Source organism: Prinia subflava, chromosome 5 (genome assembly GCF_021018805.1).
Source record: "Prinia subflava isolate CZ2003 ecotype Zambia chromosome 5, Cam_Psub_1.2, whole genome shotgun sequence".
Taxonomy (NCBI): domain Eukaryota; kingdom Metazoa; phylum Chordata; class Aves; order Passeriformes; family Cisticolidae; genus Prinia; species Prinia subflava.
The window spans coordinates 30,932,002-30,947,307 of record NC_086251.1 but is presented as its reverse complement, the minus strand read 5'-3'; the positions used below and the strand labels follow the sequence as shown (position 1 = coordinate 30,947,307).

The 15,306-nt window shown below is 36.9% G+C and overlaps 1 protein-coding gene across 8 annotated transcripts in view; it reads left to right on the top strand.

Moving 5' to 3' along the window:
• Positions 1-15,306, top strand: part of GPHN (gephyrin) — a 274,022-nt gene that overhangs the window by 246,424 nt on the left and 12,292 nt on the right. For 4 of the 8 annotated variants that reach the window (XM_063398778.1, XM_063398779.1, XM_063398776.1 and 1 more), the window contains one exon: positions 8,137-8,208. The exons of the other annotated variants lie outside the window; for them this stretch is intronic. In XM_063398778.1, coding sequence (XP_063254848.1) covers positions 8,137-8,208 — 72 coding nt within the window. The remainder of the gene's footprint in view (positions 1-8,136; positions 8,209-15,306) is intronic. 8 annotated transcript variants of the gene reach the window in all.

The following is a 15,306-nucleotide window of genomic DNA, read 5'->3' as shown; positions in this document are numbered from 1 at the left end:
TTTTTGTCCTTTGCAAGAGTGTGCAGTGACTGCCATCCATGGCTTGAGTTTCTCAGCATAATGTATTTCCTCAATTTATTGAGACCTAGAGGCTTTGAATAGTCCTTCTTGCTTATCAGTCTGGATACCAAACCAACTGACAGACTTGGTTTGACAGGGAGTTGTTCAGGTTGTCCTAGTGGGTAGTTAAAAAAAAAGAAAAGCAGATGACAAAATCCCAGTGAGGGACTAAAAGGGAATCCTATCAGATTGCTATAAGGGAACAGGTAATTTCAAACCCAGTTTTCCCTAAAGCACTATTCAATACAAAACCTCACTAGCTTGACAGAAACTGTAAGAGCCACTGCGTGGTTTTGCAGTAATTAAACCAACTGCGTGGTGGCTGCAGGAAATGCAAATGAAGTACTCATGCAGGGAATACGACATCACAGTTGTGATCTTAGGAAAGGCGAAGGCAAACCCTTCTGGGCACTCTCACTGCATCCAGGTATCCCTTTTTTGCTTCTCTAGCCTAGCAAAACACTACTGCAGTTCCAAACAATGATAAATATCAAGCCCTCCTGCCCATGAATGCTTCCAGTTTCAGGTGGTCATACAGAGCCTAAACTCATGAGACTATTCTTTCCAGGAATGGTATATAGATATCCTATAATTGCTAGAGCTTTCTATATTATAAAGATCTTTTTAAACTTTAAAACATAAGTAGAAAAGTTTTCAAATGAAGCTATTATATCCAGAGATCAGGTTCTAGATTTGTGTAGCTAAGAAAAAAGAAAACAGCCACAAATAGTCTCTTAGCTCCTGAGAGCCATCTCTGTGTAGAGGCATTGGCAGGGTTTTTTCCAGCAAAATACTGTAGGTGGAACTTTTTAGCACCTGCAGGAGCAAAAGTAACAGCTACCATTACCGACATTATTGTCAGCAACTTACATCCTGTATGACCAATGGCTTCATCCAGTGGAAAAGATGCTTTCCCTGGTAGTCTGCTCTGGAAAAATAAGAGTATAAAGCTTGTTTGTTCTTTATGACCTTGTCCTAGTCAAATAGGTATAGTCCCAACTTTACTGTAAAGTCAACACTACCAAAAGGAGAGTTTAACTTAAGGTTTAACTTGTGCAAAACTGTAGCTACGTACTCCATTACCTTCAGGGATTATTTCTGTGACCTCTTAGGCATGGAGAGTCTGTGAAGATAGATAAACTTGAAAGCTCTCAGTAATAAATGGCAAACAACTTTAGAATCATAGAATCATTTAGGTTGGAAAGGCGTTAGGATCATCAAGTCCAACCAGCATTGCCAAGCCCACAACTAAACCAGATCCCCCAGTGCCACATCTACATGTCTTTTAAATACCTCCAGGGATGGAAACTCCATCACTTCCCTAGACAGCCTGTTCCAATGCTTGATAGCCCTTTCAGAGAAGAAATTTTTCCTGATATCCAATCTAAACCTCCCATGCTGCAACTTGAGGCCATTTCCTCTCATCCTGACACAAGTTACTTGGGAGAAGAGACTGATCCCCACCTGGCTACACCCTCCTTTCAGGTGGTTGGAGAGAGTGATAAGGTCCTCCTTGAGCCTCCTTTCCTCCAGGCTGAACAATTCCAGCTCCCTCAGGCACTCCTTATCAGATGTTTGCCCCAGATCCTTCAACAGCTTCATTGCTCTTCTTTGGAATGTTTTTCTTGAAGTTAGATTTAAGGCCCAAGAGACCCTTTTGCTTTTCTATATTTCTTGCAAATATATTTTATGACCTTTTTTTACTTATCAGATGCTAGTTGAACACCAGGCAGCAAACAAATATATCAGTCTAAGGAAGTGCCTGTAGCTTTGCTTTCAGTTACAAGAGAGGTTGATTCTTTTGAATCTTCACTATTAAAATGATCCCCGAGTCTTGGCAAAGATAGTAACAGTTCTTGTCAAATGTTAGGTTTCCTGCTTTTTTTCTGTTTCATGCTAACAAAGCAGCTTCTGCAGAGGTAGTTACTTTAGCTCATAGAATAGAAATAATGAGCCTCCAGTGGCAGAGTGTACTTTGCAGTAAGTTTTGAAAGAATAATTCAGTACTCTTGACTTAACTAAAAGTCTTCTGCAACAGATATCAGGATTCAGTCTTAACAAGTCTTCTGCCGTTCTTCCACACTCACATGCCCAATCTGTATCTCTGCAGCAAAATGCATCTGCTGTTCTGTTTCACTCAAAAGGAAAATCTGGTTGTGGAAATCAGTTCAGTAAGAAGCACGGTGTTATTGCATTACATAATAAAGCTACCAGAGTGTTGCCCGTACAAATATTTCAGTACATATCTTTTGGACTAACATGACTGATTTGATGGAGTACTGTGGCACTTGAACAAATGCAGGAGATTTACCAGGAAGATGTTACAAAGGGCACAGTTTTGACACTTTGCTTAGCATATTTGTAAGAAGAGAGGAACAAGCCTTCAGTGTCTGTTTTATGGTTTACTGAAGTTAAACCATAGATTATGTGTGTTTGTGTGTGCTCATGTATATGTGCATTTTGTATGTATAATATTTGTCCAGACACTGAAAACCAGGAAGATTTTATATGCCTGTAATATCTACTGAAGTAGTAAAAATACTGGCAAACATACTTTTCAGAAGGAAAAATTTAAAACTTGAACTTCTTATTTTAATGTATCATGGTAGGTATTGCTTCCTTCCTATACTTTAGATTTGGATGGGGTTTTTTTCCTATTTCCTTTTTTTAATACAGTTTTCATGGGGTAAATTTTACTTCATTTTACTGGGAGTCTCATGTCCTGTACACTGTAAGCACTAGTGGGGTTTGAGAGAGCAGCTATTAGGGAGCACAGCTGAGTGTTACAAGTGCTGTAATGGGTCAAGATTTCTAACAACCACGGAAATCCTCTTCAATCATATTTGCAGATCTAATATTCAAGCATAAAAATTTTTTTAGAGTAGTATTTGCAAAGACAGACTTAGAGGTTGTTCCTATATCTTTTCACCATACAAGTCGCTCAGAGGTGTTTAGGTAAAAAACCAGCTTGTCCAGCTGCTTCAAAGCCCAGGAGTGTGATACATGTAAACAAAGAGAATGTGAAGAGATGGTGAAGCACACTGAATGTCTGGGTTTCTGAAGAGTAGTTAGAAGCATTTTAAAAATGCCTTTGCATTTTAATCATACGTGAAGTTACATTTTGAACTGACCACTCAAGTGTGACTTAGCCTACAGCTGTACTTGCATTTGAAACCAATATTATATTTCTTTTGGGAGCATTTTAACTATTTGTGAGATTGTCAGCATCATTTCTATTCTCATAAATTGTATATATCACTCAATAGTCAAAATAAAAACCAGCAATTCCAAAACCCAGAGAGAAAGTTTACAGTTGAAATCGTAGAAGAAAGTGATAGGAGAAAAGAACAGACCTGGGAATGTGATGCAGCTGATGTTAGGTCTGGCCAGAAGCCAAGATTTTCTCTATTTGTGTTTTTAGCACGTAAAAGCCAAGCTATTTGAAAAGCACACATCCCTGAGTAGAAATGGAAGATACATCCATTTCTGGAGCTACTGCAAACACAAGAAACAAATGCAAAACTAAGAAAAGGAAGAACCTTTCTGATACTGTTGTTACTGTTGTGTCTTACATTTTTTGTCTGAATCACAGACTCGCTAAAAATTGAAAAAAAACTGGCCAGTTAAAGTTGGTACTCCAATGTACTTTAGAATATTGCCTCCTAATAACAAGACCAAGTTAAAAAGGCTTCTAATTTCATTTGTTTTGCTTATAGTCTATGAAGTTACTTGTTTTTCAGTGATAAAAATAATTTGCATATCTGATCTGTAGAAGTCTAATTATCAGGATATTTTTGTGTCTGGTTATTTCATTTGTGTTGTTCTTTGTATTCCATTGTTTCAAGTGTAAAGTTTAGCCCTAGCAAAATCTGCTGTAGTGTGAGCCTCTGTTTTACAAAGTCATCTTCCATTTTGACAGCTTTTCTTCTATGAAAGACTTTCTTATTAAGCTTGCTAAGGAATTTTGATCACGTATGTAATGAATTCAATTTCCTCTGCTTTTACCTTTGTTTACATGAGTGCATTTTTCCCTTCTCTGCATTCTTTTCCCTATTTCTAATTCCCTTATCATTTTTCTCAGAGACGTGTATAATATTTAGTTGCTTCCAGCACCATTTTCATTTATGAGCCTGTGATTTCACAGTGGAGAGAGAAAGAATCTCTCCTTAGGAGAAAAAAATCAGGAAATTCATATTATTTCCTCACTTGCTTGAAAGATTTATCTGAATATTTATTAAATCAGCAGTTTATGAGAGCTTTCTACATTAGAAGTGTTTACTCTCTGATTTGTTTACCTCTCCTTTTTGATGTACTGTTGGACATAGAACCCTTAAATGACAGGTAAACCTAATAAAATCACCCTTGCTGTTGTAACAGCATTACTCTGTGATAACCCTAAAATAAAAGCTTTGATAGAGTCTCTTCATATTTAGAATGGGTACTGAAATCTTACTGAAAGATTTAGTCCACTTCAGTTTTAAGTTTGCCATCCCAAAAAATGGTTTAAATCTTTTATATTTGTGTGGCTTGCATGTAATTACTACTATTATGATAGAGATGGAACATCTGGAGTGGAGAGAGGAGAGTGGAGAAACTGCTCCAACTCCAAAATTTCTCATGCAATACCAGCCTGATACATATCATCATATCAGTTAGAACATGACTTATGGGCAGAATCCAGGCACAGAATCCTAGTCACTCCCTGGTCCAGCTTAACGCTGGCTTGGGTAAAAGCAAATATACTGTGGACAAAAGTAGTAGTAGTAGTATCATTTAACAAATGACTGCAAGCAAATGCTTGTTAGAGAAAAGACCTTATATTAAATGTCACAGTATTAGGTTTTGCTCAAGTGACTTCACTTCTAATTCTGCTCAAAAAACGATGGTGTTATAAATTTTGATCGGAGCCTAATGAATGCAGGGACACAGAGTAATGGCTTGAAGGTGATTCAGATGTGGAGGTCCTCTCCTTCATTGTGCCTTGTCAAGAATATTCTCCTTTTCAAGCAGAAATGTTTAATATCTGTCACAACAACTCTTGATTATCATTAGGGAAATCTTCAAATAAGTTGTCATATTGACGAGTCATCTCATCTAATGCACACGTTCCGAAAACACAAAGAAACTTCTGAGCCAAAACACAGGTGGAAAAAGAACTTGTGAAGTGGGACAGTGCAAGTCCCAGGGAGTCTTCTGTACCAGTAGGAAACTTCATAGTGTGAGAAGTAATAAAATTCCATGCTGTAGAGATGACAGGTGCAGAGCTAATGCACAGCAGTGTGTCATTTCCCTGTGTTCAACACAAGCATGAGCTCCTTTCTGAATTAGCATTCTTAGAGTCACAGCTCAGTAGTAGCACATGACAGTAAAGAGCAGATAATAAAGAAGGCAGAATACTTTGAAAATCCTGTCTTTGAAAACACAGGGAATCAATTTGTTGGAGGAAAATAAAATTACTATTTTTATGGTCTATTTTTGAGGCGTAAGTTAACAGCTTTAAAAGTACTTGGAGAGATAAGTTCTGTTTGCAAGACAACTCCAGCTTCTAGAAGCCAAAGTATCATTCACTTAAATTACTTTCAACCTTCTTAATGCCTAGAGCATATATAGGAATGTGAGTTCCCAAGAGAACTGAGAAATTTTTGAGGCTTGAAATTTTACTAATACCCTAGAAGAAAATAATGAAAACTAATAAAGGCAGTAGACAGAGGACAATCAAAGAAGTGGTGAACACTGAAGGTGGATCACTGTGTCATGATAGGAATCACTTACAAAACTGAGTTAAGTATATTGTTAATACAGCCAAATATGAATTGATAGCTAGAGGATTAAATAATATAAGTAAAATTTACAGGATGGAGGTTTATATCCTAAAAAGCAAAATTTAAGAAAGAATTTGAGAATCATCTAAATACAAGTCCTAGCATATATCTAAAGAGCTAATGTCCTATAGAATTAAAAGGTTATTTTTATCCTTACTTTTGTATTCCCAGGACAAGAACCATTAAATTTCTTAAGTGGTTAAAAGATGGACTATGTACTAAAGTAGTACTAGAACTCAGGCTATTTAGTTCAACAGATGTTCTTACAAGATCACCTGATTTCCTTCCAGTAATACTGAGCCACATGGACAATAAACTGAATAAACTTTCTATTTCAGCAGTAATGCCTGTGTATTCAAGTTAGACTAATTCAGAGTGTAAGTAAAGCATAATTTTAACAGTGATAGTAATTTGTTATTAGGAAACTAAATCAAATGCTTTGATATTAATTTCAAAGTGAGAGTGGATATTTATTTACAATTCAAACAGAAACAAGTTTAGGGAGGTTCTCACACTATTCTAAATAATAAATTATTTAAAAAAGAGAGTTATTTCTTCTAGTTGCAAATAATCTCATAAGTATTATTTCAGAGAATTAAATTAATTTTTGTTTTTAATTAAACTAAATTAATTTGTCTAATGGACAATACGTAGGAGAAGCACAAAATCAGAATTCTGGTAGCAGCAAAAATTACACAACAGAGCTTAGCATCATGCTGGAAAAGATTTTGGATTTTTGAGACTGCTGTCTGTAATGTTGATGGTTAAACCAGAATCTGAGATCATTCATGAAATCTGAAAGTCTTTTGTCTGTCATTTCATGACACAGGGACCCTGTTTTGAGAAATAAAGTTCGACTTTGTTACTCTGGCAATGAATAGAATAGCAAATGAGGGACTGAAGCCATTTTAGGAAATGGCTTTCTTGGGAAGCCTGTCAGAAGGAAATGGACATCTAAACTTTTAGCCTGAATAATTCGAATATTTTTCCATTACTTCCTATCAACATTAGTATGCATTCAATCTGACAGACCTTCTTTATGAACTATGAGGAGAAATATGGCATGGATTTACAAGGTGATAAAAGGATTTTAGACTTCATGTTAGCAGTGACTGTGGGCATGTGTAACAGCAGTGTAGGGACAGTCTTCTTCTCACATGCCCCAGTCAGACAGGACAGGACATGAGTGTGCACAAAAGTGATCTTTGAAATGCCAGACTGAAGCTGCCTTGTGCAGGATCAGCTGGCCGTGGACTGGGCAGGCAGGTTGACTTTGTTGTTCTTAACTGTCCAGGCAGCTGATGTGAGGAAATAGCTCAAGAGTCACACAGTGATGGCTGATGATATTCAATCATGAATGTCTGATTTCAGGGGTTTTTAGTAAATCTTCATGGCCAATGAAGATTTTTTTACATTTCACATTCAGTTGTCCTACATTTAAGAGTAGAAAAACATGATTTCTTTTCACTTCATATTTCTGTTACAAAGGACACTATCTAAAAGTAGTTTTTTCACTGAAAACCTGACTTGGAAAAAGTATATGTAAAAAGTAATGCTGCTTTCATAAATTGGGAATTCATAGCAAATCATTAATTGTTTTAAATAAGGGCCTGATAGAAGTAACCTTCTCAGTTTTGGACATTTTTTCTAATCCTGCCTCTTGCAGCAGGGTATGAAGCTTCTCATGAATGAAGTGGCATCTTTATTAACTATGGAGTTATAAATTTAGGATAATTACAGCTCTTTCCCCCTTGTAGTTAAGAAGGTAACAGTTGTTATGCCTTGAGACCTATTTTCTGAATAAGAAGCTAAAAGTGTGAGTAAAAATATTTCATTGGGGCCCATCTCAAAATATTCTCTCATTAGCTGTGGTCCTCCTTCCAAAATGTCAAGTTGTTTAACACTTCATTTTGCTTTGTTTGGAAGTCAAGAGTAAAGAAGTTTCTCCATAGACACTGCAAGGAAAGATGAACTGTGCTTTGTTGGCATGCCCAGTTGAGCCTGGATCCTTCCATAACTTTACTCTTCATTCCTTGTGAGAAGCCCATCCAAACTGTAACAGAAAGATGTTCCCATGCACTCCCTTCCTCTGCCATTGGCTGGCCTGGCAAAGAGGAAGCATTTCCCATGGTGATTTTGAATATCTAGAGCCACCAAGGGGGACACAGCTGGGCACAGAGCTTCCCTTTGACCCCAGGAGACTCTCTCCTTCCCTGGCTCTTTATTATACCCCTTCTGCTTCCTTTACCCTCAGGAAGCCAGATGTTTTTAAAGAAGAAGGGACACAGAGCTTCCAGAACACTGCGGAGACAGGCCTACCAGATTGGTGAGCACTGTTTTTAAACCACTTGGGACGTTGAGGCACGTGCATGCTCACAGGCAGGCTCGGCCAGGTGTCTGTCAGGGCAGAGCTTGGAGCACGGATCCAACCAACATTTGCCGTACAGGAGCAGATGGTGTTTTATTCTGTCTATTAAGTAGCACTGTCTGTTCAGTTAAGTTCTTATGCACCAGTGCACTGTAGACTTACATGGCTCCACAACATCAATAAAATGAAAATGTTTATGTTACTCATCAGTAGCAGCAAACATCTTTATCCGTCTAAGCTCTTCCCTTTTAAAAACTGAGCACATTAGCGAAAATCCTGCTTGAAGGTAGTGGTGGAGTCCAGGGGAGTCACTGTTATGATTCTTCAGTCATAACAGGAGTTGGACTTCAGTGATCCTTGTGGGTCCTTTCCCACTCAGGATGTTCTCTATGATACTGCATACTTGGTTTTCCACCACTATGCTGGTCATCTCTGAAGCAGGCTAACTGGAACATTCAGGAAACCTCTAATGCACTAGGCATTTTTTCCAAAATACATATGCAATTATATACTACATCTTACTTAGGGAGATGCCTTAATAATATAGATTCATTTTCAGAACTTGCCCTCTAACATAGGCCCAAGGAGCAGGAGTGATGACAGAGGGAGAGTAAACCACCTGTCATTTCCTCCATTAACAACCAGAAAAAATGGGTTTCTATCGTTTCGTTCATGTAGGAAATAAAAATAGGTAGAAGAGGAATGAAAATCCTATTGAAGGCTAATACCTGAAAACTTCAGATGTGAGGATCCTCACTGGGGTAAATGGTCCCATTTTGTAAGAAAAGGTTGGAGGATTGGGTTATAGGTTAATGTTTGCTTTGCATACTGGAAAACAAATTGCTGTTGTCATGACTGAGTCAATCTGCCATATCCTTAGCTTTCAAAAAACTGGTTCTTGTTTAGCAATTAGTTATTAATGCTGAAGCCAGGTTGTTATAAATCTAGGTTTTCCTCATGTAATGGAATAAAGAGATAAACCCACTAGAACCTTTTCTATACTACTCATCCAAAACAAAATTTATGAGAATCTGCAGTATTTAAAACATTTTAAATTAATTAGAAGAACATGATACTGACTGTCTGCTTTATCTGAAATTACTTAAAAGGTGGAATCTACCAGCAGATGATGGACTTGGAATTCCTCATACAAGTCAATTCACACCTTATTGCTACTGCATGAGCCTTTGGTCTCTTGTGAGCAGTGCAAGGGAAAGCACCGACAAAAACCAGCCCCTGAAATAAATCTTCGTACTCAAAACATGAGCAATAAAAAATGCTTCTTCTTCCAGAGCAGGAGAAAAGGCAATGGGCATTTTGTTATGTTAAAAACATCTCTGTGCTTGGAGGAATATGGTCCAGTATTGTAGAGAAAAATGAAGTTCTAGTTCCTTCCACTAACTAGCAGCTGTCAAAAAAATTAAGTTGCTGGTCTCAAAGTTTCTCAGTTCCTTCTCTTCACTTATTTCTAACACCATAGTTTATTCTTCTTGGGGAATTTGTATTTTTTTAAGTAAACAAAAATCAATGTCATATTTCATTTGACATTGTTTTAGGACACAGATGATGACAGAATTTTAAAAGGTCGTTTTATAATGTCTCTGACCTGTGGCTTCCAAATCATTTTTGTTCTGGAGACAAACATTTTTCCAAGTGATTAAGTTATGATTCTCTAAAGGGTAGAGCTTCCTAGAGAAAGCCTTCATTTTGAGGCATTGCTTTTAGGGGCTGCATTTCTACCTGTCGTAGGGACATCCATACTGTAGATCAATAGCAGTTACACCAGTTTTCAGGGGGGATGAAATTACTTCAAATTCCTTTCAAATTTATTTAAAATTTACAGTTGAAGTTGAGGTAAAATGAAAAGGTAAGAAATTCTGTGATAACAATGCCATTTCACCATGTGTTAGATTTGGTGATATTATTTGCCATATATAAACAACTGGCACTAATTACATCCATCATATTTTCAGTTACTTTCAGTAACTTTCAGTTGTGTCAGTATAAGCCAATTCTCATTTCATGAGTGCTCTTACTGAAATAATTGCAGAACCACAGTTGCCCTTCGGACTCACCAGTGCACTGACATCTTTACTGATGAGCAATGTCTTTGACATTGATTATTATATTCTGTGGTGTAATCTTCAGTCATATTATTTCAACCCAGCTACAACTGTTGAATATTTTCTGCTCCAAAAGTGAAAACTTTTCAGTGAATCCATATTGACTCACTTCCTTTGTAAGAAGGAAGATTAAATAAAAATCTTTACTGGTGTAATCCCATCCAATTTCTTAGAAAAACTAATGGATTTCTGGTAAGTGTACTGATAAAGTTCATTATCTTCAGCCAGCAAAATTAGCCAGGGATAGTTTTTTAATTAGTGGAAACTAGCAGTTCTCAGGCTGCTTCTTACACTCAGAGGACACACACTGTACTGGATTTAGAGTGAATTAAGTGCTCATGAGTTAGTACAGTGGCACAGCACCTGAAAACAGCTGTTATCAGAGCTTTGCTCCTGTTCTTTCAGCATTTATGGGAAAAATTACACTTCACACTGAAATGCTTGCAGATGAATGTACACAAGCAAAGAGGACCCTCCATGCAGGAATGTGCCTGGAGTACATAAGCACCTGGCTTCTGTGCATGAGACTTTTTCCTGTAGCACTCCCATGGCTGTTTTTCTGACCTTTCTGATCTTTTGTCATTCTGGCATACATATGAGTGGGAGTCTTCTGGAGCAGGTCTAGGAATCAGTAGAGGAAAATATATTATCATCCAGATATAGAAAAAACACTGAAGGCATTAGACAGCTCTCATAGTTACTTCAGCAAAAAAGTTGAAGACCTCTAATTGAAGGCCTCTAATCAAAATCCCTACAAGTTCATAAATGTAACATGAAAAAGAATACCCTGCAAAATAACATTTATGTTTGCAGCAGCAGCAATTAATGAACAGCAAAAGAGTACCAAAGACAGATTCTTTTATATTGCTGTCAAATAGACAAAACTGACATGGTCATGATGAACAAGCCAAAAGCTGCTGTAATTATTCCAGCTTTCCTCACAAGCTGGCCTATTTTCCTAAGAAAAACATATTGCATCTGTTCTGAGTGATCCAGGGAAATACCACAGAAAGTAGAAGGAAGATACATTATGAGAACATGATGAAATACACTTGAGAATTTTGAAACAAATACAGTTTCAGAAATGTGTCCATATGTTACTACATACAACAACAAAATTGGATTTTCTTCTGCTTTCAAAAACCATACTAGTCAAACACACAGAATTCCTATTACCATCAAATATTCATTCATTGGATTACATTCATTGAAATGTATTCATTGATTTACATTCAATATTATATTCTACAGAAGGTGGATTTTAGTTGGCTAAAAATAATGGCATCTATGCACCATTCTGCATCCTGCAAATTACTGATATGCAAAATACTCCTCTTGGCCATGAGGTGAGAAGTGGGTGACAGACTTTGTCTTTGTGCCTCACTGCATTCATCCATTCATTTTGAAATCTGTCACCTCAGCTGAATGAGCAGTTAAAAAATAAAAGTTAATCATAAAGGATCAAACCCATATCCAATCTTTCCTCAAGAAGAAATGTCATTGAGCTTGATGAGATCTCTGGGTACAACTAGTCTGTTGGTTATTTGATGAAAATTTTAATTTGGTGAATTCTTTATCATTTTGGAGGTAGAACTAGAATTTTGATTGGGACCTTTGCATGCAAAGGGAATTTCGGGCAGGTCTTTGTACCTCAGTTAAACCTGTTCTTCTGCAACATGTGTTTAGTAGATAAGAGATTTCCTAAAATGCAAAAGCAGTACCAACCACTGTTGCCAGTTTGTGGGAACATATCCAGAATGTGCTAAACTCAGAGCACCTCCAGACTTACACAGTTTACAGCCATCTACTGTAGTTTAGAGAGCAGCTGGACTGCTTTGGTCTTTAGTGTGATTGTGTAGGATCACTGCTCAGCACTTTGGTTTTTACTGTGTGTCCAGGAACCTGTAGCTGCTCAGAATTTGTGAAGAATCATGTCTTTCAGCATATAACTGGAATACTTGAGATACTTTCAAATCAAGTAAAACAGTAGGCAAGAGAGGTTGGCCAGCTCTGCTTTTGAACTCACAGTAGACACTTGTGCATGCATCTGGTGCATTATGGTGCATGTGTATCTTTCTGTATCCGTGTCCAGTATCTCTGTAAAGCACACAGGTTTAACATGCTGACTGTGATGGTGCATGCACACATTTTGCAAGTCCAGGTTACCAGAAGACCTAGGTTTACAAAAGCCCAGGCTGCTGCATAGAGAAATACAACAACCACAAGTATTTCTGTTAGTCACCCAATAGCAGCAGCTGTGTATGGCAATGGACAGCAAGGACTGGAAGTGACTGTCAGGTAATGGGGTTACATTGAATGAACGAGACTCCTGTGGCAAAGAGCGTGGTGGAAATGGTCCTGGAAATTAGTAATGAACTGTGGGTTTTGTACTGTGACAATGACTTGATAAGTCAGTCCTAACTAAAGGTTCCAGTTCAATTTTAACTGGGATCACTCATGTTATTGCAGAGTGGTAGGTGATTTTTTGAACATTTGCTGTTATTTGTTTTCTTTATTAAATTATAAAATGGAAGGGTTTAATTGCATGTATCAAGCTGCTGCTGTTAAGGGTTGTATCACAGAAAAAGCTGACAGATTGATAATTAATGACAGTGAAGCACAACAAAAGGATCAACAAAAGTGAATTAACATGCGTTGATTTCTATGTGAAAGAGAAAATTACACTGTAATTTAGGGTACTTCAAACTGGCACTTAAAACACAGAGAATTTTTTGGTCTTGACTATAATGTAGCTATTTCTTTTGAGAGTGGAAAGGAGAAAATTTCCATGGCTGATGTCTATTTTAATGAGCCTTGCATCATTTTCTTGCTCAAGCTCTTAAGCTTTCTTGTATATATTTTCACTTCAAAGACAGCTCACTTGACAGCTCAAGTGTTGAATAAGTTTTCCACAAACTAACTTTGATAGCCAGAATTTTTCATGAATCCAGAAGGTGTTCCTGCTGTACTGCCATGCTGCAAGTCCTCTCTTCAAATCAACAAAAGCAAGTGTCAGCTGCAGTGTCACACTCTGCTTACTGGATGCTTGCTGCTGCCATTATGCAATAGCTACCCTCCAACTAATTTCCAGATTGTACTGTACCATAAAAATGAACAGGAAGGGTCAGGAAACTGGGATAGTAGAGTAGATACTCTGTTTATCAGACTGACAAAATTAGCAGAGAATATAAAGAGATACTTAAAAATACATGCAATCTTTATGCAAATCACTATACAGCTTCGAAAGTATGAGTACAATACACATAATATTTATCCAGACACAATCTGCTCCAGGCGTTGAGAGAAAGTTTGGATTTGTTCCTTATTATGTATATGAATAGTTTCATAAACTATATGTAGTTATGAAACTATTCATAACAAATGATAAATTTGTTAGATAACAAATTTTCTTCAAGGTATTAACAAAAGACGATCAGATGTGATCTGAAACATATCTGAGAATAACTTTTTTAATAAGTTGCAGCATGTTAGAAAAGCACACTCCCTTTATGTGCACAATGTCACTCTGACTTGGAAAATCACCGAAAGAAATAGAGCAATTTTGCCATCTGGAAATTACTTTCCATCAAAATCTACTTTACATTGATGAAGGTATTCACCATTATATTTGAGCAACTGTTACAGTTCTGTCCATGAAGGAAAAAAAAAACAAGAATAGTGCTTTGACAAGATATTTTAAAGGATTTATTGTAGTAAATTAGACCATTAATCTAGCTAATCCAGTATCCTGCCCCTAGCAGTGGCTAGGGCTTCAGAATATAACCTCTGATTTGTACCTGCTCAGGTAGTGAGTGTTATTTCCCAGCTTCATGGCGATTTGTCACCTGCCTTTTAAAACTATCTTGCCGTGTTATACTCAGATGCCAAAGTTATCCTGTCAATTTTCTCAGAATTTAATAGTTTTCATAATTTATTCTCTTTCCATGTCAATCTAAAGGAGCAGCTGCTCACTGTTACACAACAAATGAAACAAGTATCTTGTTATCTGATTATATCAACTCAGTGTTAATATGCAGTTTGAGTAATAACTCTGAATTAAATCCACCAAAGGCAAGGGAAATGTTCATTACAGTGTTGATTGAATATTGCAACAGGGGACTCCTGTAGGGAGTGTTTGGTGCTAATTGCAGAGTCATGGAACCACCAGCCTTAAGTACAACATAAAGTTAAGCAGACCTGAGTGACAAAAAGAAGTCTGCCAAAAATGTCAAAAGAGAGACATTTTCTGCAACAGCAAGGGAGGGAATTCTGTCTCCTTTTTTCAGAATAAAAACCAAACTAACATAATCATTCAGTTTATTGCAACAAAATGAATTAAATTAATTTTGTAACTATGTTAAAGATGATATGTAGTGCTGTTGGCTAGGTAAGTTGTAGAATTTTTTAATGCCTTGCACTATACAGATGGTAAAGAAAATAATTTTAAAATAGTGAAGAAAAGTATTTTATACAGATCATTCTACTGGAAATTCTAAAAATGCACCAAGTCCAGTAACATTCAGCTTTTTATCTGACAAAATTAAAACACCTGAATGATGAATTAGTCCAATGGTATGCTGCCCTCATAAGGAAAGATGTGAATTGAGTCCTCACCTGGTTTGAGTTTAGACTTATTTGAAGAGGGAGGGAGGTTTATTGATTTTTTCCTTTGTTAAGTGAAATGTTAATATATATACAAACACATATACATATTCCATATGTAAATAGCTGCATTTCCATTCTATGTAACTTTAACAACAGTTAAATATGTACTTGTTTGCTTTTTACTGTTCCTCCCATTATTCTCAAACCACAGCTGAAAGCAAGCCCACTTCATTATCCAGAATTAGCATGTCCCCAGACAGGTAGTCTTGCTACCTATGAATAACTTTTAAATAATTAAACAAGATAAAATGAAACAGCCTGGAGCAAT